This window comes from Esox lucius, chromosome 3, assembly GCF_011004845.1.
Source record: "Esox lucius isolate fEsoLuc1 chromosome 3, fEsoLuc1.pri, whole genome shotgun sequence".
Lineage (NCBI taxonomy): Eukaryota > Metazoa > Chordata > Actinopteri > Esociformes > Esocidae > Esox > Esox lucius.
Genome location: NC_047571.1, coordinates 31,190,899 through 31,218,041, shown reverse-complemented (window position 1 = coordinate 31,218,041; position 27,143 = coordinate 31,190,899). Strand labels below are relative to the sequence as shown.

The 27,143-nt window shown below is 42.0% G+C and overlaps 2 protein-coding genes and 1 long non-coding RNA gene across 3 annotated transcripts in view; 1 reads left to right on the top strand and 2 right to left on the bottom strand.

Annotated features, from left to right (window-relative positions):
* The window catches only part of nrbp2a (nuclear receptor binding protein 2a), a 29,583-nt gene extending 22,254 nt beyond the window's left edge, over window positions 1-7,329 (top strand). The window contains exons 14-18 of the mRNA XM_010895358.5: window positions 427-556; window positions 1,042-1,095; window positions 1,720-1,783; window positions 2,916-2,971; window positions 3,937-7,329. Coding sequence (XP_010893660.1) covers window positions 427-556; window positions 1,042-1,095; window positions 1,720-1,783; window positions 2,916-2,971; window positions 3,937-4,026 — 394 coding nt within the window. The 3' untranslated portion in view covers window positions 4,027-7,329. The remainder of the gene's footprint in view (window positions 1-426; window positions 557-1,041; window positions 1,096-1,719; window positions 1,784-2,915; window positions 2,972-3,936) is intronic.
* On the bottom strand, window positions 6,338-8,765 carry LOC109615265. Its single transcript, XR_002196239.2, has 3 exons — window positions 8,344-8,765; window positions 8,091-8,193; window positions 6,338-7,881 (listed from the first exon to the last, which is right to left on the bottom strand). It is a non-coding gene; the product is annotated as an uncharacterized LOC109615265 (long non-coding RNA).
* A 1,500-nt stretch (window positions 8,766-10,265) lies between these two features.
* Window positions 10,266-16,348, bottom strand: ttc19 (tetratricopeptide repeat domain 19). The gene is made up of 10 exons (XM_010895357.4): window positions 16,008-16,348; window positions 15,696-15,790; window positions 15,449-15,559; window positions 15,215-15,253; window positions 14,739-14,795; window positions 14,577-14,638; window positions 12,322-12,416; window positions 11,926-12,080; window positions 11,541-11,703; window positions 10,266-11,329 (listed from the first exon to the last, which is right to left on the bottom strand). Exons 1-10 carry the CDS (start codon window positions 16,270-16,272, stop codon window positions 11,142-11,144), a joined length of 1,230 nt encoding a protein of 409 aa, XP_010893659.1. The 5' UTR covers window positions 16,273-16,348; the 3' UTR covers window positions 10,266-11,141.
* Between the last annotated feature and the right edge of the window lie 10,795 nt (window positions 16,349-27,143).

Here is a 27,143-nt window from a genome sequence, read left to right as displayed (position 1 = left end):
GTTTTCAGTATAAGGAAACAAATGTATGTTTTTAATTTGGGGCAACTATTCCCAGGTAACTATTCTTCAGTTGACCTCCGTATTTTTTTCATCGCCCCACTTGCCAATCGTCATTGGGAATTATTCTGAACTGTCTGGATTTGTTAAACAAAGGTTTAATACGAAAGGAAAATCAATATTATATACTTTACACAAATCCCTCCTATATGTTTTACATTTTCTAGTAGAAGTTTCTTGGACCCCTTAGATTTTATGAAGGCTGATACATAGTTGTGGATTTGCTCAGCTCTGTTAACTACCTTGTTTTCTATGGGATTGCCGTATCTTCTTATAAAGACTGTTGTGAACCAGAAACACTTCACTCATCTGGTCTGATGTTTTTCAAGTGATTGGAAGTGATCCTTCCGTGCCGTTTGTACGCTCTAGGAATGGCATCTATCCCTTGATGAACTTCCAGCGGGGCCTCACCATGCCTCGGACTCTGTCCATCTTCCAGGAGCGCATGGAGACGGTACGGACGCCCAGCCCAGAGCCCCAGGAGACGGAGACGCGAAAGGTAGCTAACCACACGATGAAGGGCTGCGTGTAATAAGGTGGAGCAGTACTGAAGGCTGCTGGTTCAAATCCAGGACCAGTGTGTAATAACATCTGTATTATGAACTGTTTAGGCAACAGCCAGCTAAAACAATCTAGGTAAAGCATTTGCAAGTTTACATTCTTTACTTTACATTCTGAACTTTACATTCTAAACTTTACATTCTAAACTTTACATTCTCTTTAACTGGCAACTGGACAGCAGCTTATTACAGATATCAAGTGGCACCATCTCCTGCCGACATGCCCTTTAGGCAGGACAGATTGGGGCTAAAATACCTCGAAAAGAGATGTTTGTCAGTTGTCTGTAAAGGAGAACAAAATAACCTTTGTCTTGGCATAGGCTATTCCTCAGTTCTTTAGTTTAATGCACCTTATGTTTCTGCTTTTTTAAGGGGTGAGATGAACTTTGCTAAGGGATTCTCTTTTTTCCATCATGGTTTACAGGTTGTCCAAATGCATTGTAACTTGGAGTTTAATGAGGGAGGTACCAGAAGTCATGTGAGTTTGGCCCATCTTCCTACACAAATATTTTCAAATTAGCATACACAGTTGATGAATAGAAAAAAAAAATTCATGGTTTGTCTGGTCTAGTAGTTAGAATCAGACACTCATCTACGAGAGTTTGCATGGGTTCAATCGAGCCTCCTCTCCTTAACTCATAATTGCTAATAAAACAAAATATTTCTTTGCATTTCAACGTTTTATTTTGCCAGGTCAGTTTGCCATGAGATTAAACACATAGACTCAGTTGCCTGTTTATTAGCTACACGTTTACAGAGCTGCATGGCTCCTGCAGAGGGTTTCTCGTGTGGCTGTGGTTCCTTACGTGAAGCAGGCAGGGAGGCATTCAGGTATTCTGACATGGTTTGATACAACAGCAGAGCGGTCCAAGTGAATTAGAGCGCGGTACGCTCGGACCTGAAACACGCAGCGTCAAACCACAGAGGGCTTCAGGCAAACACGCACATGACATGAATCAGACAAAGTCAAACGGCTCGGAATAGCAGACTGTCAGAAACGACTGTGGGCGGAGCACAAGTGATGTGTGAAGTGAACATTCTGACATCAACGACATGCGCCCCGCGCGCATTAACGAGCGTCCATTTGTCTCCTTCTCCGTAGCTGTCTCTTCTCCTGAAGATGGATGACAAGCTCCAGCGACAGCTGAACTGCGACGTGCTGCCCAGTAAGTCGATTCACCGTTCACCTACGTCATCGCAACCTGACGCCGTTTTAACCGGTCGCTGTGGGTTGACATAACTGCATGTCCTCGTCCTCTAGACTGGGCCCCTATTCAGTCAAACGGGTTTCTGTGACCCTGAGGAGCAGCTTGTTGTGTAGTATTACTGTAGTTGGTCTTCGAGAGAAGTCACTGTATAATACAGTAGGAAGCATGAACAAAACAGCTCCCTGGTGGCACGGCACTCTAAGGCGCTTTTTTCCCACTTAGTGCCAAGCTGTCCAACATAGTCTAGGTCTGAGCAGTGGTGTGTTTAAGCAGTGCATCTCAAGGTATGCCACAGCAAAGGGCAGTTCTGGATGCAGTGGCCAAACACCACAAACCCCTGAGGTGCCTTATTGCTACGATAAAGCAGTGACCAACACAATCAGAACAGTACGTTTTCCTTTAGTCACACCCATGTCGTATGTCTCATATACTGTGGGTTTCAGCCAGTCAGCCTAAAGGCTTGATTTAGGATTTATCATAAAGGTGCCATGGGGTTATGGCCAATACATCATTATATCATAAGGGCTGCTGTTAGGCACAATTCAACATGGAGTACAGGCCTGAGACTTCACAAACAGTGACGTGGCCCAAGAGGTCAAATGCTCTTATAATCTTCACCCGGCAGAGCCAGAAGAGGCCCTGCCACCCTCAGGAGTCTGGCTCCTCTCTAGGTTTCTTCCTTAGTTTTGACCCTGTTAGGGAGTTTTTCCTTGCCGCTATGCACTAACTCTTGTTGGCGCTTGCCCCTTGGGGTTCAAGGCTGGGTTTCTGTAAAAGCACTGAGCCAACTGCTGATGTTAAAAGGGCTTCAGAAAATAAATGGGAATGATTGATTGGTTAATAATGCTTAGTTATACACTGTGTGAATAAATTAATTAACTGGGAAGTTTGGGTCCTAGATGTTGACCGTCCGAAAGATGTATCCAGGCAGTCTCAGCCTGGATATCGGCCATATGCCACATCCACAATAACCACAAGGACATTTTTCAAGCCTTAGCCACCACTAGCAAAACAATCCTTAGGGGTCTTGGACGGGTTGTGTAACACTTGAGTATGTTTGTGTGAATGTTAATTTTTTTTTTAATCTAAGCCGACAGCTCTAAAGACCTGGCCAGTGAACTGGTTCAATACGCCTTCATCAGTGAGGTAAGGCGTGTGGCCATGTTAACACCGCTTTAACGAACTCCACCCAGGACAGCTTTGAATCTATTACATTTATATGGTAGACATACAATACCTAGAATACCTACAAAAAATTCATTTTTCTGGTAAAAATCATCTGACCCTTGATTACTACTGTTTAACAAATGATTCGTAGTGGGGCTGATTTCGAAGAAATCCCAAACAATCAAACGTGTCGACATGAAGGAATCCCTGAGAGTCAGACGTGTTATTGAGTCGAAGGAATCCCAGAGAGTCAGACGTGTTATTGAGTCGAAGGAATCCCTGAGAGTCAGACGTGTTATTGAGTCGAAGGAATCCCAGAGAGTCAGACGTGTTATTGAGTCGAAGGAATCCCTGAGAGTCAGACGTGTTATTGAGTCGAAGGAATCCCAGAGAGTCAGACGTGTTATTGAGTCGAAGGAATCCCTGAGAGTCAGACGTGTTATTGAGTCGAAGGAATCCCTGAGAGTCAGACGTGTTATTGAGTTGAAGGAATCCCAGAGAGTCAGACGTGTTATTGAGTCGAAGGAATCCCTGAGAGTCAGACGTGTTATTGAGTTGAAGGAATCCCAGAGAGTCAGACGTGTTATTGAGTTGAAGGAATCCCAGAGAGTCAGACGTGTTATTGAGTCGAAGGAATCCCTGAGAGTCAGACGTGTTATTGAGTTGAAGGAATCCCAGAGAGTCAGACGTGTTATTGAGTCGAAGGAATCCCTGAGAGTCAGACGTGTTATTGAGTTGAAGGAATCCCAGAGAGTCAGACGTGTTATTGAGTTGAAGGAATCCCAGAGAGTCAGACGTGTTATTGATAAAATGTTGTCACTACCATCGTTACCACAATTTCACTCGGTCTCCATTAACTAAATACCTGGTCATTTCTGTACCTTGATATAATGTCTGACATATTATGGTCACCAATGTATTGTTCCCTTTTCTGCTTTGTTCAGGAGGACTGTGAGAAGCTGGCAGGATTTCTGGAGGATGCCCTCTGCAAGCACTGGGCCAGGCCGCTTTCGGAGGAGTCTTCCCGGGCATAGTGTTGTTGCACTGCCCTCTGGTGGTCAGCCAATGCTCAATAGGGAATCTGAACCCTAGGAAAATTAGGTGAACCAAATCAGAACTACTCATCTGTGCGGGAAATCATGGAAGCATCAAGAAAAGCATTCTTGAAACAGAAGGGAGGAAGCCATCTATATTTCCACAAAACGGAGGTGAAGAATTGATCCCTCAATTTCTGCAAAACCGAAGTTGAGGAATCGTTCTCTATTTCTACAAAACAGAAGTGCCAACCAACTTGAGCCATTGGACTGGTGGTATAGCTATATGGTCACTTTATTGCCTTGGTCTCTCCGTGCACATGATGTCAATTGCTTGGTGTCTCTGCTGAAGGACTTCCTAGAAAGACACAACCTGGACAAAAAGCAGCTACAGAAGGAACACAAAAGCCCTACCGCTGCGTTACAGAGGCTCACTTCTCTTCCTCTTATGGACTTAAAATGCCCACGATTTTCAAGAACAAATTTGTCCATATTGATGTTTCACTTATAACATGTCCCCGGCTCCATTTTACATGCACAACACAGCCCAGGAAGTGACCCATTTCATATGTATGACGAAGAAAAAAGTATGACGAAGAGGTTAATGGATCTCAACCCAAATGCCATGGTCACTCGTGGTGGAGCGATGTGGTGCAATAAAATGAATCGCAATCCGCTCATTGACCCCCCAACAAAATGATCCTATTGGGTAAGATGGGGTAACTGCCCCCCCCCCCCCTAAGAACAATGTCTTATTGCAGACACAAAATGTTGGGGGGGGGGGGTATGTGCATGATGATTTGGCTTAGGAGAAAAAACTATAAGGGAACCAAATGGATGCAATTTATACTTTTTTAGATAATTGATGACATTTTGTTTTTCGAAAATATATATTTTTTTGTACTGGGTTAACTGGCCCCCCAATAATAATACAATAAACCATAGGTTGTACTGGAACATAGGTAAAATGCTTTAATCTGACTGGAGCCATTAGTGGAGCAGTGAAACAGTACTCATGAACTGTTACATCCATGTCTATGGCACTAGTCACCCCAGTAGGGTTTTGCATATTAAAATCAATTTGGTCTGTTTCATGCGTATATGTTTTGTAAATAATACAAATTTTAGTTAGCAAGCACAAACTGAGCTTGAGATAGTACAAATGCCATGCATAAACATAAAGGGCGTAATTAGCCCCTGGAAGCCAGTTACCCCTTATAGAAGGAGGCCAGTTACCCCAAACACGCTCATCCAACATATTACTACTTTATTCAGAAAGTATTCAACGTTTTCTCTCTTAACACGTGGATTCTTTATCTGAAGGCTTTGCTATTTGTAGAAAACTTTTTTTTGTAGATCTAACATAATTGAAACATATCTGGAAATCTGAAAAAAATGTTTTATCAACTTACATCAGTGTTGGTCAAAAAATTGGGTCCCACCTTGTGGGATTTTTGTGAATTACATGGTGGGGGGGGGGCAGTTACCCCAGGGGGCTGTATGTCGGCTACTTCACATGATGTTGAGGTCAAAACTGAAGTTAACCTCAAAATATTATAATTCACATCATATTCACCAGTCAACGGCATAACCACGGCTAGAAGCAAAATCTACAAATAGCCTTTTGTCCACTGGGTTGATAACCATAAAGCTAAAAATTCCTTTTCTACTGTTTGTTTGGTTTTGACCTAGCACATTACAAAAGACCTTCAGTATTATATATTCAACCAACACGTCAATGCATCTGGAAGTTCTTCTGTTTTTAACTGGAGACAATAGTCATCCAAAAGTCCCCAACAGACAGATCTCACAAGTGTCTGGTGTCCTTGCAATGACTTTCACTGGAAATAACTAAATGGTAATTTTTTTAGGGCTATGAGTCTTAAAATCTGGAACGGGACACTCTCACTCTGTGGTCTAATCCGATTATAACAAAGGGTTTATGTTTTCATATGGGAATATTAATCTGGGTGTCTCGCATTCGCTGAAAGGTCAAGATTGTGTTTCTTCTAACTTGCTTTTAATCAGATTAAATATGGGAGTTCAGTTGCTTAAATTATTTACCTCAGAGCTTTGACTGTTGACTGTAGAGTTCATTCTGTATAATTTACATACTTCCGGTAGCCGGTTTCGAAGACAGATTTAGCCTATAGTCCTGCAATAAAAAACTCCAGGTCAGTAGAGATTTTCCGTGGAGTTTGACATTTTCTCCGTGATCCAGGACTACACTAAATCACATTCTGCTGCAATAGAGCCCAAGTGCCTCCCCATACACTAGTGTTACAAAATCAAACTTGATTTCTACTTTTGTTGCTATTAAACTCCCTGGCTACATGGAACATGCTTGAGCCTTAGGCCTCAAGCCAGCATTCCTTCAACATACTTGATTGTATTAAGTATCCAATATATTTGTAAACCACACTGACAGTTCTCTAACAGGATAATTTGAGTTTTGTTAAATATGATCCGTTACTTACGTTGTAGCCTATTATCTACTTGACTACAAACTGGTTGGTTTGAGACCGTATACCACGGCTATGAAAATAACTTTTTACTCTTGTAATCACGTTGGTTTATAATAACAACAAAGCATCTCAGGGGTTCGCGGAGTATTGCCGATGTAACACCAATGAGAGCTATCCAGGCACTGAGATGTGTTGTGTACAAACAGATCAGAACAGCAGTTTGCCGTGGCACATCGGCCACTCCCCGGGTGCTCTGAACTATAACGCTGGCATGAAGAATGTTAAACAACTTGATCGTACTAATATTTATTGGTAGTCTGTTGCCAAAGCTGCATGGTTAATACATGGGTTGGTGTATGAGGTCGAGCATGTCTCGTCCACTCCGTTAAGAGGTGGCTGAGTTGCATTATGCTTGCTAAAATTCAAGTTGAGCGCATCGCTAACCATCCAAAATGTCACTGTGATTAGCATGATGTCTTTCTGAAATAAATGGTTGTGTAGGCTACACATTTCAACACCACACACAACGTAATCGTTATTTTTCAAATACACTTGCATGTACATGAATTTGACTCGGTAAACCAAAGGAAAAGGGTACAGACAAAATATTGTGAAGCAATCGTTAACACAATCTGCAAACACACGTACACTTGGCACTGATGGATTTATGTCTAAAACATCCATAGGTCGATAAATGATCTTTCTGGTGAAATTTGAAAGGTCGTTCCATTCGCTCCATACAGTGTGACAGTGGCTGTAGCCTACCATGAGAAAAAACGTACAAATGTATTTGAGTCTGTGTAGTCAAATTACAGCAGATTAAACCCCTTGTACCGAATTGCATCTGCCTCGTTCTTTTTGTACAACATATATAAAACATTGTACAAGAGATGTATTTAAGATTTTATAAGCAGAAGCAAAACCACCGGTGTGTTTTATTTTCTTGTGTAAACCAGAAATGTCGGTTCGTGCTGTGCTATGGCTTCTGCCCATGCAATGATCAGATGTTTTGGTGGATCGACGTGTGCCATGTGCCTTTACTAACCCAATATGCCAGAGACCGAAATAGAAATTTCCGACCCATTAGCCATTAACTTATCAGACCTCTGATAATATTTAAACTGTGTTCCTGGTCCAGGTGAGCCTGACATAACTTTTAACCTAATGCATTTATGATTGTCATACCGTATGCTTTTAATCCAGCGTGTGGATCTCATCGGTGGTACAGTCTCCACATGAGGGCTACAGGACGCCTTCGTCAACCACACTCCGTCCTAATGAGTTCATCCTGTTGACCGCCTCCTTCACTCCAGACACAAATGGTCTGCCTACGGGATATGTATTCTTACCTTGTGTTTAATTGATCAAGCACCAGTCAGAAAATGAAAACCTGCAGACACGAAACCGGAAAGACCGAAATATAGTTATTTTCATGCAGATTTCATTTTGTTTCAAGGAATTGTTGGGGTGCCAAATCTGCCAATCATTTTGACAACCAGCCTACCCTAGAAAAATAGGGTATTGCTTCTCCAAGCAATTGTATTCATAAAAAATAGTATGTTTTTCCCATATTATTTATTATATATTTCTTATATTTACCTTGAGCGCCAATAATTTGAAAGTTGACAGTAGGAGGAAGCTATAGCCTAGGCCTATTGCATTCAAGGACAATGGAATGTAGCATATCCGGGGCTGCCTGATTCTTTAAAAAAAAAAAAAGCTGATGTGTAAAAATCTGATGCAATTACTGGAAAAATATCAGTTTATCAACATCAAAAACACAGGCATTTTGCAGCCACGGCATTATTCATAACATCGTAAGTTATCCTTATTGTGTTGGATTGAACGGTACCGTGGTACTCCTTGCTGGGCCCAGCTTCCAAAACACCTGAAATACGCCCGTCGTTGGTTGGCTGCATCTCCACTCACCATTCATCCTTGGCTCACATTATGGCAGTGAAGTACCACATTTTGTCCACAGTAGTCAGCCCAGTGTGACACGACGGTCCATAGCTTTGTGGTCAGTGCGATCTGGTGTAGATTAGTTTGCAGTACATTAACTGCATGTCATTAAAACATGCCGTTCATCCGCCTTCCGGAGCTCAGTGTTTCACATAAAAATCATTCCCGACCATTTCTTCTTCTGAGTAATATCCATTTCACACCGTTTTCTGCAGGGTGTGAAATTCTACTGCTTACAACCCTACAAATATGGAAGAGATAATTGACCTATGAATTAAGTTGATAGCGTAGATCAGGGGTGTCAAACCGGTTCCACGGAGGGCCGAGTGTCTGCAGGTCTTTGGGTTTTCCATTAAATTGGTTCCCAGGTCAGACCTGAACAACCAGGTGGGGGTAGAAATTAACCAATTAGTGAACTCATTAATCAATCAGGTACAAGGTGAGAGCGAAAACCTGCAGACACTCGGCCCTCCGTGGAACCGGTTTGACACCTGTGGCGTAGACAGTTAATCTAGCATGCGTAGCACGCTTGTTTATTATAGTTTGTCCCTGTCCATAATATACAGTGGATATAAAAAAGTCTACACACCCCTATGAAAATGCCAGTTTTTTGTGATGTGAAAGAATAAGAAAAGGAAATCATGTCAGAACTCTTTCCAATTTTAATGTGACCTATAATGTGAACAATTCAATAGAAAAACAAACAGAAATCTTTGAGGGGGAACAATGAAAAATAAAAACCTTACAATAACCTGGTTGCATAAGTGTGCACACCTTATAACTGGGGATGTGGCTGTGTTCAGAATGAACCAATCACATTCACACTCATGTTAAATAGAAGTCATTACACACCTGCCATCATTTAAAGTGACTCACAAATAAAGTTCAGCTGTTCTAGTAGGATTTTCCTGACATTTTCTTAGTTGCATCTCAGAGCAAAAGCCATGGTCCACAGAGAACTTCCAAAGCATCAGAGGGATCTCATTGTTGAAATATATCAGTCAGGAGAAGGGTACAAAATAATTCCCAAAGTATTAGATCAGTGGGGAACCTGTAGGCTGTAAGAAAACAAACAGGCTGTACTGCTGGAGTTGTTTACTTTTTACAACTGACAAGTCATCCACCTGGGTCAGCGGCGTATTTGTCAGCCTTACAAATCTGACAAAGTCAGCCCACCGACATCAAGATTCTGCGGCGACGGTCAGTTTGAAAACTTTTGGGGACAGTTGATCTTCAGCTAGATGAGTGAGGTTGAGGAGGCGGAGCAGCGCGCCGTCATCGCAGAGTCACAGGTCAACAAACTCTGGGCCAAGAAACACGACTCCGCATCTACTTAGGACTGTTGCGACAGGAAAAAAACATTGAACCTGGTGCTGATGCCAAGTGAATATGGTCATTAAGCAGTTACTAGAAACTTTTACTCTCTGGGGTCTATGAGAAATGTGTAGTTCACTGTGAGAATAGGAAGCAAGATGACCATAAACTTATTTGATATCTTGACAAATTATCAGTGGTACCTGACCCATTGTGTTATTTTATCAAGATAAACATTTGTGTGTCCTGTATTGTATTCTGTTTAAAGCACGGAAGCCAAATAAATGTCATAAAGCTTTCCAATGTTTCTTAAAATATTTTCATGGTGAAAGTCTTAACATTGACTGAAACATCTTAGGGCAACACTTTCTTAGAGCCTCGGTGGATTCATTCGACACAAAACCCTGGGCGTTCTGTGGCCTGAGGTCGACCGGCTGTCTGAACCCGTCTCTGGTGTGTACACACTGCTGCTGCGTAAACAGGAACAAATGGACAGAGTTACATTTACAGGAGGTTGTCTTTTATTATTATTATTATTATTAACTCAATGTCACACCAAGGGAAAAGCAGACATTCTGAATATTGCACTTCACTCTTCGAGCCGCTTGTTAAGTCCTATGTCACTTTCCAGTCCTGTACGGTTTAACTTACAGTTTGACGACATGCCATTGCTAGGACACTGTTCAGGCTGGATTTCCAACCGTGGCACAGTGTCGACACAATGGTGCACTGCACTGTCAACTATGACCCTAATAAACAGTGCAAGAGCCTGCTCAAATGTGACCATAAAGTATTCTAGCGCAACACACGTCGACAACTTTCCTCTGACAGGACGGAGTCCTCCTCCATCCCGGAGACTTTACCCTTCCGTCTTGAAAATAGGCCGACGACAAAACGGACGCCACATTAAAGGAGGGAGATTCCACACAGTGAAGACAAAAACATCACAGACTTCTGTGGACGAGGTTGTTGCATGCCCATTCCAAGATATTTTAAACACTTTTTTATTAGAATTCTAAGACTGCTTCTAAGACATTTTGGAACGGATGGGTTTTTGCACTTCTCATTCTCTTTCGGAGTTACAGCGTAGTATATCACACTCCAGACCCTGAAGCCTGTTCCATTGCCCCCCCCCCCCCCCACCTCAAACATTCCCCTCTAATCATGGACTGATTTAGACCTGGGAAACAGGTAGAAGAGCACAGCAGTCTCTGGACCTCCCTGAGGAAAGCTGAATACCCCTTTTATGTGCCATGTTTCCTACACAGTAACACCAACCCATCCAGCTGCTCTCTGTCCAATGAGATGTGCACACAGACAAGGTAAAAGGTCAGTCAGGGAGACGGCTGGGGGTCACTTTAAAGATCCGATTCATCAATTGGTGCCACTCTTGGAGTCTTCGGTCTCAGTCTTGGCTGCTTGCGCCTCCGCCTCCTGTGCTTTCCTCCTGTTTGCCACCTCCTTCAACCCCTCCTGGATCTGCTCTACAGCTTCCTCGTCTCCTACGGACTGGGCCAGAACCAGGGCCTCCTCGTACAGTTTCACAGACTCCTCAAACAGGCCTGGACCAGGAGGAGCCCATCAGGGGGAGGGGAGGGGAGAAGGGCAAAAAGGGGCACAAATTGAGAAAAACAAACTGAATGAAAGTCTGTTCTCCAGTAAGAAACGTCAAACTGACCCGTGCCATTAGACCAACGTGCAATGCCATAAACCTTTCGTGACGTCCAACAAACTCACGTGAAGACCCTGTTCCTCGTGTTCAGCTCCACTCACCATTGTGCATTAGGACACCCGCCATGTTTCCCAGAAGCACATGCTGGTCCGGGTGTCCGGCCTCCCGGCTCAACTCCACCGCCTGTTTCACCAAGGGCAGAGCCTCATCGTGGCGACCCTGCAGGTCCAGAATTGTGGCCAGGTCACTCAGCAGCACCAGGGACTGCAAGACACGAAGAAGAACATGACTCAGCAGTCAACGGCTTCTGGCACCACAGCAGGGGAACCGCTGATCTTCATCTCAGCAATAGAAAACACCAAAGAAACAGTGGTCATCTGACGTTGGTTAGTGTGCGTTCTTCTGTCTCCTTCTGCCTTCCACCGTTCTGTGATGAAAATGAAAAAATAAGGACAAGGGAATGACTAGACGTCCAACCACTGGCACCTGAGGGTGAGTCTCTCCCTGTTCCTCCTGGCAGATCTGCAAGGCTCGCCGGTAATCCAGCGCCGCCCGGCTCAGCCGGTGAGTGGCGGCCATGTAGCGGGCGTGGGAGTCCAGGGTCAGGCCGAGCAGGAGCCTGGTCTCCTTCCTCAGCTCCTCTGAGGAGCCCGAGAGACAAGAGGGACGCTGTCAGAGCAAACGCAAAGCCAGGCAGAAGGTACGCCACAGTAGGGCAGACTCCATCCAAGGCCGGTTTTTAGTGTGTGCACCCCGCGGGGGACGAAATGGCACGCTAATTCAAGCATGGTTGTGGCTGCATTATGCAAAGGGAAGAGTGGTCACTGGCAGGGGCTGGACTAAAGGAGTGAAAGTAAAGGCTTCCAGTCCACTGGGACATACCTGACTGTTCCTCAGCCGGAAGCTCCTGGAATTTCTCCAACTTGGATTCGAGGGATTCAGTGCAAAATTGGAAGCCAGTTTCTGCCAACTCACTCCTGAGAAAAAGATCCAAATAAAAGAGTCAGGTTCACACTTCATAAACCCGGGGGTGGTTTGTGATCATATGACAACACTATACTACCAACGAATTATAACCAGCTGCAGAAAGGTCTCTCTGCTGAAAAAGGCAGTATGCAACAGGTTTGTAAAAAACGGTCATATCATAACAATATTATTTATATAACTAGTCATAGAATATTGCAAACAATTAAAGTATTTTTCAGAATATTAACAAACCAATACATTTGAAATGGTTTTCAATTCGTTATTTATGAATTTAAGAGCAGGAAATGGGTGTATGGTCTCTAATGACACAGGAATACAAGACAGAATGGTTCTTTAAAATACAATGCAAATGTATAACAACATTTGGTACGCCAACCCTGTAGCGTTTAACGGTATCAGCTGGCTTTCGATGGACAACATGGCCAATGCGTTGAGTCATGGCTGTCCCATGGTATTGCAAGTGAAGGTTTTTACCCTCTTCAAGGTGGAAAAGTTCCTCTCTGACTTGGATGTCGTCATAGGTGTTAATAAATAATAATTTTCAGCAGTGTGACGGTCTCAGCAAACGCCTCCTCTAGGTTGTTCTCATGGATGGATCTTAACAGGGACAGGGCCGTCTTACTAGTGTGAAGCTCAGTGTGGCGGTACAGAGTGGTCAGCTCAAACTTAAACTTTTCCTCATTTCCTAGAGGCTATAGTTTCACCGCACAGTCAAACTCAGATGTAGGGAATGACAAGACAAATTGTGGGAAGAGTGAGCTGTCATTCAGCTTGGCAGTGATCAGGTGGTCACTTTGTGAAAACCTCTGCTCCACCTGGGAGATGACTGTGTCGCATGCCTCCTTCATCACCGGCGCTGTGTTGGTTACTCGTCAGCCTGACTCGTCTGTTCCATCATGAACGGTGGCAGCCCATTCATCAGTTTGCTTCCACATATTCTGTACATTGTCCATGAAACGGGTGAGCGCACTGCTAATCCCAGATGCATCGATGCTCCGTTTTTGCACACTGTTGTAAAAAACATCAACTTCTGGCATAAGGAAGCAAACAAAAAATCCTCACTTATGGTGGCCTCATCCCATCCTGGTTGTGTGCATATTCCCTCCATATGCAGGAGCAGCGCAGGGCGGTTTTCCCAAACTGCATTGACAGTTCATACAGCGGGTGGCCTTGGAAGTGCCGCAACATGTTTTGGAGCGCCAGAGAAAAAGGTGGCAAAAGACCTTCAGGATGCTCATCCTTGCTGAACACAGTTGCTGCAAGATCAGGTTCAGCTGGTGAGCATAGCAGTGAACAAACTGGGCATGTGGGTAAACTCTAAAAACCTCTCTGTCACTGTATTGTCAGGCAACTTGTATCGCAACAACCACCATTTGTGATTTATAGGAGACATCAGTTGTCTCACCTGCCTGTATGGCAACAAATGATGTCTCATCCACTTGCACAGTGCTAGATGTCCCTTTGAAGATGGGCTGAGTGACATAGAGCCTTTGAAGTCTCAAATTGCCCTCACACAGTCTCGAAAATGCATCTGAATATTCCAGGATTCACTTACTCGTCGTGCCCCAACAGTGCGGTTTCACATTTTCCACACATTTTTAAACCTGTGGTTACTTTTACCAGCAGTTTGAGTGATGACAATATCCCGTGGCTGATGGGCACCAAGTCACTTCACTTCAAGTTTCTCTTCCAAATTAAGGGTTATCTCAATTTATCTGGCGTTTGTGAAACTAACAAGCTAGCTAAGACAATCTACCCTCCTCGCTCTTCTTGCCGACTAATGTTGGCACCAGACAGACAATCAGGTCTGAAATATGAAATGACGCTGTAGTGGGGCTACCGGCTGTCAGCCCCACTTGGCATCAAATGTGTGATCTACATTGATCAAAATAACATTCTGAGCATGCATATTAATATTTTCACACGTATAATGTAAATATGCACTTCATGGACCTCCTGCCAACCCTGTGTACGGTGCCCACTTCATTGACTGAGCTGGCTGGCTCCTACCCAGAGCGAGTTTGTTTAAAATTATTTAAAAAAGGTAATTTGATGCAATAAATGTTTTTATTTTATTATAATCAATATTTAAGATCTGAAATAGTTTAGTGAAACCCACACAAAGACATAAATTTGTGATGTCCACTTACTTGTTCTGGCCAGCATATATCGTAGCAAGCTTCAAAGACATCTCAATGACTCCATTATCATCCTTTAAATTGGGAGAAGGAAAAATAAGACATTGAGTGTCTGAACAAGTGTACCGCTCACTGCAACCTCCGGTACCACTTGGGACGCAGACCAACACTCACCTGTGGCGTTCCTCCAGACAACATGAAGCTCATGGCTGCTTTGAAAAGTTTCTCTGCCTGGTGGACCAGAGTATAGAGTTCACGCTCAGGTAAACACAAAACATTAAAAGACACTGTCTATGTTGACCTCTGAGCAATGGCCTCTTCAATTATGCAATGAGGCACGTGGGGGTGTGGAATATGGACAATATAGGACGGCTAAGTGTTGTTCTTATGCACGACACAATGCAGAAGGTCTGGAAACAGCAGTTAGCTGTGGTATAATGGCCATATAGCACAAACCTTGGAGGTGCATTGTTGCCATTATACCAACAATGAAACAAATGGCCAGTGTCATCCTCACATGAAGCTTACAGGCATCAATACCCCGCTGAGAGCAACACTGACACATTACTGAGTGTAGCTTTGAAATAGATCACAAAAGTGGTACAGCAGATTCACTGAAGAGTCTAGTAAGGTTCACAACGTTTACTCACATTATCCAACTGACCTTGGACATAGGCAAGGTTTGCCATCTGTAGAAACACAGGAACGAGTTAGACTTTGCTCCCAGCTACCTCATTGGGTGGAATGTACTTACTACTAACGAGTTGCACGACTGTTACTGTCGTGCAACTCGTTAGTTGCCGCGTTAACTGTAAAACCCTCCGGATAAGAATGTCGGCTTAATGAATTGCCTGTACGTGTTAGTTTTGTAAATGCTCTTTCACCAGGCTGTAGGTGTAGATGATGGCTTGGTTATTGTGGGTCTGATGGGCCAGGGCAATGGCCTGGTGGAGGAACCCGCTGGCTCCATGCAGTTGCCCACGCATCATACTGAGCTGGAACAGATCACACATACTGGGTTAGTGACACAACACTCTGGTTAACAAGATCGCATATTTTATTTTGGAATGCCACTTTTGTTTAGATTAAGATTGTGTGTAGATGCTGGATCAACAAATTGCCTCCATCTACCTTGGCCCTTTTCAAAAGTAAAATGATCTCATCTTCCTTTTTTTGGGCTTCAGTTCGGGTGTCCTCTTCCTCTGCTTTGCCGAAGAAGGAGAACGCTAAGGAGAGAAAGCAATACATTTCATAAAACCGCCATGCAGTTATTTTTAAAGGAAGATTTATATTGTATTTGTATTCTTCTAAATTGTTGCAAAAGCAGCATACGTTGACAAGACGTTCTCAAGCACAGAACTTCTATATGTATAATTTAATGTCAAAATAAAACAGTCGCTATAAGTATAGTAAAAAAATCTAGTATGACAATAACGAACTTACCAATTACACTCCACATTACATTAGTCCAGTTACTACGGCTTTTTCCACCCTGATTGCTTTCGCAGCTGTAAGACAGCTGTGACCTTCTGTTCACAATAGTATGCACAGCATTCGATTGACAAGTCGCAGTTTTCAGGCATTGCATTAACTGGGTGCTCTCATGAATTTGACTACTTAAAGACAAGTTGCGTAATCCCTTTGAAATGCAGTGTTTTATTTCACGCTTATTTGCAAAAACTACACGACTGACAGTGGGTAGCGCCATTTTTAATACAGCGAAATTAAGTAGGTTTTGGTTCCCGACCAAAATCGTCACTTCCGGAAATCAAATGACAGTTGATTCCACAAGACAACATGCATGTTAAACAATACAATACGGTCGTAAAATAAAGTTGTACCATTCGTTGGAATTTATACCGTTCTTTTATTCGTTTTCATATATATATGGATATAAATATGGATATAAATATAAGTCCTTTATTTTGAAGGTCAATAAAACCGGATGTTATTTATTTTACAGGGAATTAAGTGTATTGGGTTTTAAAAGAGATCAGAGAATATACGAAAGGTAAAAAGCAAACACGAGATAATATTTTTTTTTTTTTACCAAATATGTTGTGGATCCTTTTTAGAGAGGCCCATTAGGGGTTACACAGGGAAGAAACCTTTCATTTGTCATGTGTGCAGTAAACGCTTATTCACCAGATCCTTAAAAAATGAATGCAAAACGTTTTCACGCATGGAACAAATAATTACAGTGCAAAGAATGTGTCAAATCTTATGTCGATAATGACCACCTTTTCAGGCCCATCCGTAGAAGTAACATATTCTACCAATATATTATTTGTATGTTTGGGGCCATACAACGATTCACACGAGAAAAAAGCGTACGCATTAAAAGTCTTATTAGCATGGAGAGTGAGTATGAGCGTCAGAGAGAAGCACGCAGATAAATCAAAATGTATTTTCTCAATTAACCTGACACTCACCACCACTCAAATCTAGAACATACCCTTCGTGACACAAGTATTTTTTGATTAAGAATGTGTTTTTTCCTTAATCAAATGTTAGATTTCTCTCATAACATTAAACGGATGAACAACAGTCAATTTTAATATACGTTTTTTACTCATCTTTCACAAGGGATCCAATAATCCTAGAGGGCTCTGTATCTTTGAAGAACTTTGTTAACATTTATCGATTCTGAGGTGTATCATGAAATTACAGGCCAGTGCATCCTAATCTTACACGAGACTTGCCCCTGTTGTCAAAGACATTACACTCGAGAAACTAAACTGAAATCACACAAGAAATGCCCCAACCTGTTGGTTGTGGGTGTGAGATATTTAAATATTTAGCAATTGCTAAATAAAAAAATCATGAAGGCCACGTTTCCCGTGGTAAATATTTTATCCCTCAAACTTACTTTAAAAAAAGTTGGTCTGGACACGAGAGTATGCATACATTTGCCATGATAAGAAAAAAACACACCTTAACTGAAATTGTGATTTGATGACCACACATGGACTTGCATTATTGGATGGTGACCACTAGTTGTCACTGTAGTCCCGTCTTTGCAACAAAAGAGCCACTGCAAATGGATTGCAAATGAACGTCTTCTATTAAAGTACAGTTTATTTCTTTTACTGGACTTGCCTATGTCGTTCACTACCACAGTGCTTATTTGCTTGAAATGTTGTCATTGACTTGAGGAATTTCATTCAACCTTTTTTTGATTCAGCGCAAATCTTTGGTAGTGTGATTACCAAGTTTGGTCACCAAGTCGTACCAACAGGATTCGATATGATCTCTCCTTGACAGTAAAAAAAAAAATCATTGACAGTTTTATTTTATTTTGTGTAAATTTTTGGACATTGAAAACTAGATGATGCATCTTAAAGTGTTTTCCCTTTGTTCGCGTACAGAGACTTTTCTTTGTTGTTGAAACTCATGTCACGTCCATGCTTGCATTGCACAATTTGCTTGCTATTTAACCAACAACTGTTGTGATCTATTTGAATGACCTCAAATGCTTGTTGTGCAAATGTATTTATAATGTCAATTAATCACAACTAAACCCTATCTATCTTGCGCCATAGTTACGCAGGAATCATCACACCTGAAAGAAACTGGGTGACAAAAGAGTTTGATAGACACTGCCTGTCTATCAAACCACCACCTAAAGCACTGCCTTGGCCATTTGGGAAATAACTAAAATGGTGGCCTAGGGTTATCAAGCGATCAAGGCCAATCCCTCTGTACTGCTGCAACATGGGTTTCATGTCTGGTCCACTGCTCTTTCAGTAAAACTCGCTCCTATATCTTTCCCCACTTTCTCTATCATATAAAGAATATGAATGCCCAAATGAAATTAAAAACACTTGGTGAAATAGGTTTTAACGCCATGTTACATACAGTGGCTCTGAAAAGTATTCAACCCCACTGGGACTTTCCACATTCCAAAATTAAATCAAAATGGACGAAATCGAGTTTTGTTGTCACTGATTGATACATAAATGTTCATAATGTCAAAGTGAAAAATAAAATCTACAGATTGTTCTAAAATAATTAGACATACAATACAGGATATAATTGATTGCAGAAGTATTCACCGCAGTTAGTCAATATTTGGTAGATGCACCTTTGGCAGAAATTACAGCCATGAGTCCATTTGGATTGGATTAGACTCCAGACTATCTGCTTTGCATGTCTGGACAGCAATGTTTGCGATTCTTCTATCCAAAATTGCTCAAGCTCATCTAGTTGGATGGGGACCTTTGTTGAGCAATTATTATCTCTTTCTACATATTCTCAACTGGGTTCAGGTCCAGACATTGAATGAGCCACTTCAGGACATTTACTTTTTGTTTTTAAGACACTCCAGTATAGCTTTGGATGTATGTTCATTTTCCAAAGTCCCAGGTTTTTTGTAGACTTCAGAAGGTTTTCTTTCAGGATCTCTGTATTTTGCTGCATCCATTTTGCCCTCTTTCTATACAAGCTTGCCATGCCCTGATGCAGAGAAGCATCCCCATAGCATGATGTTGCCACCACCATGCTTCACAGTTGGGATGGGGTTCTCAAGATAAGGGATGTTGTTCTCAATTGTTAAGCTTGCACCAAACATAGCACTTAGAAGGCCAAAGCTGTATTTTAGTCTCACCACTTAGTTTCAGAGTCTTCAACATGCCACCTGGCATACTCAATCTGAGATCTGATGTGAGTTTCTTTCAATAATGATTTTCTTTTTGCCACTCTTTCATGACAGCTACATTTGTGAAGAACCCTGACTACAGTTTCTGTGTGCACAATGTCTCCCAGCTCAGCCATGCACGAGAGTAACTCATTTAGAATTGAAATAGGTATCTTGGTTGTCTCCCTGACTAATTCCCTTCTCACTCAGATTTTGAGGACAGCCTGTTCTAGGCAGATTCAAAGTTGTGCCATATTCTTTCAATTTCTTATGGATTTTACCTTGCTCCAGGGGATATTCAATGCCTTAGAAATGTTTTTGTATCCTACCCCTGATCAGTGCTTTTGAAGAACCTTACTTAATCTTGAATGTTCCTTCATCTTCATGATTGGAGTTTTTGTTTGGAATTATACTAACCAACTTGTGGGACATCCCAGAGACAGGCGTATATCATCTGAAATCATGTGAAACACCTTCATTGCACACAGGTGGACTCCATTCAAATAATTATATCACTTCTAAAGACAATTGATTGCACACCAGATATTTCAGGTGTAAACTGTAGCTGTATTTTCTACAGTAGACAGTTTTCAGAATAGCAACACTTATTTGGACAAATACAGCTCTGGAAAAATTTAAGAGACCACTGCACCTTTTTCTTTCCTTTCCAAAAAAGTTGAAAAGGAAGGTTTTGAGTGAGGAACGGAAGGGTTAAAATGAAGAGACCACTGCAAATTGAACACTTGTGTTCCTCACTCATAACTTTCCTTTTTGACTTTTTTGAACAAGAAAGAAAAAGGTGCAATAGTCTCTTAATTTTTTCCAGAGCTGTATATTAGTGCTGTTGCATGATGAACAATTTCTTCCCAAATGTGTTTTAGCTCAAGGCATATGGTGTTCAAACATGTCTTTTCTATTTACATTTACAAGAATGGAATTTCACTTTAAACAAAACAATTTCCTGGACTAAATTATTAGTAATTGATCTAGCCAATTATGCTAATATAGGGTTCAGCTCCTTGGTGCAGTGATTAATAGTATTCATGGTTTCTAGTTGAAAGTGCACTAGACTGAACAGAGTTATCTACAGTATATTACACTTATTTTGGAATGACGTATTCCCTTTATTTGAGAAAATACACTTTCGTGAATGACAGCACAAACACACCAATGGCACTAAGCAAAACTTGCGTACATGAACCATGCCTTAAAAAAGTCTCTGTTACGCTGCTGATACCATATCAGTTCTTTACATGGCCACTTCGGATACTTAACCCACCCTGGGTTTGAAAAGCCCTTGACGTGACTTCGCCCACACAATCCCGGCCCAGTGTTGCATCATCCGAAAACCTCCTCAGGGTGAACTCTAACGAGACACATTTCATGTCTTTCCTGAGAGCACCATGATGTCTGCCACTGCTGCCTTTCTGCTATACCCGTTAATACTGCTGGTATTAAAAGTGCCACTATTGTACATTTTTCTTCACGTGCACCGTTGAGTAGGAATTTCATGGTGTAGTTTGCCTCGTGGTTCCACTGTGCACGCCTAGGAAAGCTTGAAACTACAAGGAAGCTATTATGCTGGCCTAGTCTGTGTATTTCACTTGTGTAATATATTTTTCTGTTGTTTTCCTCCTTCCTCTGCCTCACCTGCCTCACAGTTCGTGTCAAGGCCTCTGTGAAAAGCAAATAAGGCTGGTCAAAGTACCCTCAGCGTGCCACATAACTAGATCAAAAATAGTGCACTTTATAGGGAATAGAGTGCTGTTTATTACACACGTGGTCACTCAGAAACTCTATCCTCTGTTGCCTGGACCTCAGTTACATAATAAAACACTTGGTGGCTGTTGCTTTGTTTAGCGCATATATCAAAATGGATCTTATCGTAGCTGTCTTCTAAGCAACCGAAATTATTGATCATTAGAATGCAAACACCTGAATGTTGTTGAGTATGAAAAAAATTGAGGAAGTACTTATTCAAGAGGAAGTGTTATTGTTTTTCACTGGATGTGCCAGGAACAGTAACATAGGTTACTGTTAGTCATTTTTTAATGCAATAGAGGGCTTGCAGAAGAAACATGAATCTACTTCAGTGTAATTTCTTTATTCCTCCTGCCTCCGTGTCTCCCAACGACGACCCATTATATCCCAGTCATCTTTGGACCCCTCTTTTACATCCCTGATCACCCATACTGTTTCCTCAGGCTTAAAATGAGTGTATGGAGTGAATGAATGCCAATGAAGGCACACGCAATGTTCCAGAGTGGAGCTGAATTGTAACCAAGGGCCGTTACTTCAATTAATTATTTGATATAAAGGAATTCTCCTTTTCAGTACATTGAGAAGTGCTTGATAATCTCTGAATTGTAATCTCAATTCACTTTGTGAACTGACTGCATTCTATTCGTCTTGACCACAACCCCGTGTATTGGTGTTAGCCCAGGCCCTAGGGTGGGACTGTGATAAGGTCATCTGTTCTGGGAAACTGACAGCTTACTGTTGCGGCAGCTGAAGATGACTAAGTTGATACCGTTCGGAGGAAAAGGCGGGATGAGGCGTGTGTGTGTGTGTGTGTGTGTGTGTGTGTGTGCAAAGAAAAAGTGAGCGTTCTGAGAGGGAGGAATGGACGAACATTTAGAAGTGCGTGTTATAGAGCAGGAGGCCCCTCAGAGGGTACTCCAGACGCTGTAGGGCTCCTGCACAGAAAGGGGAGTGGACACTCACTGTCCTTCTCTTCTTACTTATATTTATACAGTGAGGGAAAAACACATTTGATCCCCTGCTGATTTTGTACATTTGCCCACTGACAAAGAAATGATCAGTCTATAATTTTAATGGTAGGTTTATTTGAACAGAGAGAGGCTGAATAACCCAAAAAATTTTTTTGAGTTTGTTACCGGTAAAAAAGACACCTGTACACAGAAGCAATCAATCAAACAGATTCCAAACTCTCCACCATGGCCAAGACCACAGAGCTGTCCAAGGATGTCAGGGAAAAGATTGTAGACCTACACAAGGCTGAAATGGGCTACAAGACCATCACCAAGCAGCTTGGTAAGAAGGTGACAACAGTTGGTGCGATTATTCACAAATGGAAGAAACACAAAATAACTGTCAATCTCCCTCGGTCTGGGGCTCCATGCAAGATCTCACCTTGAGAGTTGCAATGATCATGAGAACGGTGAGGAATCAGCCCAGAACTACATGGGAGGATCTTGTCAATGATCTCAAGGCTGCTGGGACCATAGTCACCAAGAAAACAATTGGTAGCACACTGCGCCGTGAAGGACTGAAATCCTGCAGCGCCAGCAAAGTCCCCCTGCTCAAGAAAGCACATGTACAGGCCCGTTCAAAGTTTGCCAATGAACATCTGAATGATTCAGAGGTGAACGGGGTGAAAGTGTGACAGGGCCTTGTACCGTCAAATCTTGGGTGAGAACCTCCTTCCCTCAGCCAGGGCATTGAAAATGGGTCGTGAATGGATATTCCAGCATGACAATGACCCAAAACACACGGCCAAGGCAACAAAGGAGTGGCTCAAGAAGGAGCACATTAAGGTCCTGGAGTGGCCTAGCCAGTCTCCAGACCTTAATCCCATAGAAAATCTATGGAGGCAGCTGAAGGTTCGAGTTGCCAAATGTCAGTCTCGAAACCTGAATGACTTGGAGAAGATCTGCAAAGAGGAGTGGGACAAAATCCCTCCTGAGATGTATGCAAACCTGGTGGCCAACTACAAGAAACATCTGACCTCTGTGATTGACAACAAGGGTTTTGCAACCAAGCATTTTTTGCAGAGGGGTCAAATACTCATTTCACTCATTAAAATGCAAATCAATTTGTAACCATTTTTGACCTGCATTTTTCTGGATATTATTCTTGTTTTTCTGTTTTTCTGTCACCATTAAAATTATAGACTGATCATTTCTTTGTCAGTGGGCAAATGTACAAAATCAGCAGGGGATCAAATATATTTTTTCCCCTCACTGTATGTTCTTATTGCAAGGCTTTTATTGACGGTGGGAATCGGAGGGAGACAGATGAGGTGAAGACACAGCGATAAAGGGTGTGGACGGGCGTTGAACCCCGGTTTCTGGCGGGGAGCTGCATACGTGCATGGATCTGGGCGTGCCACCACCGGACCGGGAGTGTCACCATCGGGAACTCTGCGCCCGCCCAGAATCTCTACGGAAGGAATTCTCTGGTGTTCACGCAGGCTAACAACAGCACACCGTGTTGGACTGAGGCCTGCAGTGCCGTGGTGAACTGCCTTTAAACAGAATAACCTTTGAAGTCAATGGCCTTTATAAATAACCTAATGTTCCAGACATCCTGACTGGAATACCTTTGTTCATTTCGTCACGTACACTTGGCAGGGTAAAGCTTGCTCGCTGTCCGACACCAAAATATGTCAACAGCTGCATAAAAACAAGTTTTTGAGCAAAATTGTGGTATCCAAAGCCTTTGTCTGATCTTGAGCAGTTTTTCAGATCCCTCTGTCCGGTTATAGCCCATTGACCAAACCCTTTGTCTGAAGCCCTTTGCCAGTCATAACTGGTTGTACACAGCCTTTGCCGGGGTGTTACTAGTTATCTGAACCCGTTTTTTTCATCCAGTTATAAATTGGTCACTTAAGTCTTTGTCCAGTTATAACTGGTTTTCGAAAACCCTTTGTCCAGTTATAACCAGTTATATAAATCCTTTGTCCAGTGTAATCAAACTATCTAAACCTTTAGTTTGTCCAGTTATAACCAGTAATGTAAGCCCTTTGTCCTGTTAAAACAAGCTATCCAAAGCCTTTGTCCAGATTAAACAAGTTATCTAAATCCTAAGTCCCATTATAACCAGTTATAAAAAACATTTGTCCAGTTTAAACAAGTTATCGAAAACCTTTGTCCAGTATAAATCAATTATTTAAATAATTTGTCCAGTTATAACCAGTTATATAAACTTTGTCCAGTTATAACAGGTTATGTAAACTTTGTCCAGTTATAACCAGTTATATAAACCCCTTTTCCAGTTATAACCAGTTCTGTAAACCGTTTGTACAGTTAAAAGAAGTCATCCAAAGCCTTTGTGAAGTTACACTTTTCCAGTTGTGTGGTGTGGTTGGAGTACCCTGCAGCCAGCATGGTGGAACCCATTGAAATCCAAACCACAGAATTTCCTTCCACTTGTTTCTGCTTAGCTCTGGTACACTGTCTGACCAGACCTTTCTCCCAGGTGGACTGTGGTAGTGTTTGTCCGTGTCAGCACAAGAAGGGCTATGGACCTTTGCTTCCTGTGGGGCGAAATCTGAGCCAAAGACTACATCCAGAGCAGTAGGGGAGGCTTATGGCAGAAGAACGGAGGTTAACCTGTGGAGAGAACATCGTTGGCCAATTTGAATCCTCCTGGGAACACCTAGTCGAGGTTTCTAGAAAACAAAGATCAAAGGTACCCCTGAGCTCATTAGAAACGGATCATTTGCAAAAAAGAGCACAATGAAAGTAGCTTGGTTTACTACATTGTAATGTTCAATCGATCAGTGACTAAATGCCTGGATTCCACCTGTGTTATTTAGCAAACCACAGCCAAGTAACTCAGTGTCAGTAGGACTGATTCATTTTTGTCAGTGAGGTGGTGTACCTAATAAAAGTGTAGTTTTTATATTAATATGTTTACATATTTAAATGTATATTAGTTAAGATTAGTTTGATGAGCTTTGAGCAACGGCTTGTTTTATCTTGTGTAAAAAAAGATTTCAAAACATCTCTAAAATTGTTTAAATGCACCGGCTAGTGACTATTAGTATAATACTTTCTTACAGTTTGTATTTTATTTAGAGTGCAGGTGTTTATTTCTACGCTCTTTTTGCTTCTTGAGTGGCAAATGAAGCATTTACACTATTGCTTACAGAAGATTCCACAAAAGCCCCAAGCCTGGACATAGAACTCCCTTCATGTAATCTGACAGGTTTTCAGCCCTGGTTATTCTATTTCATTTGCAGAAGAATTTATCATCAAACTGAAAAACAAATCTGTGTTGTTCCCAGGTTACAGATTTTATTAAACGGATGACCACATTCCATAACTATTCTGGACTTTAAGCACACGCTAAGCCTCTCTCAAAGGGAATTGATGTTTACAGAATGCAGAGTCAGGAAAACGACCCTGTGATTACCGATAGTCATGTTAAGTCATGACAATCCTCTGTGCCCACCTGGTGAGAAACATTAAATGACTCTCTCTCACACACAAGGTTGCTAGCCTGGCATTAACTGTTGTCTTTGTGGGATCTGGATATATGTGTGGTGTCGGAGCAGGTGGGAATCTGGTGGGGCGTGCGGAACACAAATTAGGAACTTCAAATCTTTATGGGAAGGATTTTCTTCTCAAAATAAATATGTTTTTTTTTTATTAGTAAAGCATGGCACCTGACATTTGAGCCACAGCATTTGCAAATAACTGACATTTGGGAAATGTACCAGTCTTCAACAAGCATCCTGCGGCATCTCCCCAGAATGACCGTTATCACATTTAGATATGAGTAAATGAAAAGAATAGAAACTTGCTCTGCCCATGGGAAGTACTTGCAACATACAAGTAACATACTGTTTTTTTAATGACATGAATGCTTTAAATTGTCTGTTGACTTGCTTTGAATGGCATTTGGCTTCCTTCAATTAAAATGTGATTATGTTCAAAGTTTGCCACAGGTGTGACCAGTTGAAATTTGTGGTTTTAATTGAATACTATTCAAAATTGTGAATTCACCTCAGCCCTGAGCATGGGAGATGTGTGACTAGAACAGAGTTGATACTGAGGGAGGGGTGAGGTTTAAAGAGGAGTAACCGAGTTCCTAACGTAGGGTGGTATTCTGCTACACAAAAATCCTCAAGAGAAAACCCAGGAATTGTGTTACACTACCCTACCACTTTTGTCACTGCAAGGTTTGTGCAGTCTTTCAGGCTCCATTACACTCTCTGAGGGTGTGTTCAGACATGTAAGTTCCAATTCTTAGGAAAATTTATATTTATTTTTTTAATATTCTCTTTTACCAAGGCAACTATCACACACAACATCGTGAGGGGGTGTTTGGTGAATGGTTCTCCGTCAACCACCTTTCGCCCCTGAGTTAACAATTCTAGGAGGTCATTCCATGTTGCTCAACAGGTTTGACATTATCCAGAGAAAAACACAACCAATGATTACATATAAAGGGAGAGAAATAATAAAGCTGGCTTGCTAAGAATCGCTGCGGGGAAGCTTTACATTCCTGGCTTGAGATGCCCAGCAACAACAACAGCCATTTACCTAGAACTAATTCCAACAAACTTTCAAAACTCTAAGTCCAACACACTTTCAAAACTCTAAATCCATATTTATGAAGCCTAGGGGATTCTAAATAACAGTGTTATTGTTTAACCTGTTTGTTGACGGCCGTGTTCTCTTCAGCTTCTTCAGAGGAAATCTGGATATTCTTCAGTCCCATAGCAGGTGCTTCGTTGTTTTGTTTTTAAAATGGATCTCTGTGTGCTTTTCATGCTTTACTGAAAGAAACGTGTTGAAACACTGGGAGATAGGTGAGGTTAGAAGATGGATGGGAGCATGCTGGGAATTGAACCCTGGTTTCTGGAAGGGACCCACATATCTGCCGGCAGCTGCACCAACGGATCACTGCTCCACACATTAATAGCAATTTCATGATGTAAATCCCTATAATGAAGTCAAAAGCAGATAGGCCCATAGATAGGCCAAACCTCCTGTTGGAAATGAATAATGGCTAACAAAATGCGGTTATAATTTCAAGGCCCTTTTGCATGCCACTTCACATGAATCAGTAAATGAATCATAGCCTACTCTGATACACAACAGCTAACACATTCACTGTCCATAGTGAGCGCCAAATCTACGATGTGATTCAAACTACTGGCAATAGTGAGGATTGATGTAGAAATAATATTT

Excerpts from the sequence above, each read along its gene's own strand:
- ttc19 (XM_010895357.4), bottom strand. The coding sequence starts at position 16,272 with ATGGCGCTACCCACTGTCAGTCGTGTAGTTTTTGCAAATAAGCGTGAA. Across the intron at positions 12,417-14,576 it reads ATATATGCTGGCCAGAACAA|GAGTGAGTTGGCAGAAACTG; the intron begins GTAAGTGGACAT and ends TCTTTTTCTCAG. Across the intron at positions 11,704-11,925 it reads AGGGAGAGACTCACCCTCAG|TCCCTGGTGCTGCTGAGTGA; the intron begins GTGCCAGTGGTT and ends CGTGTCTTGCAG.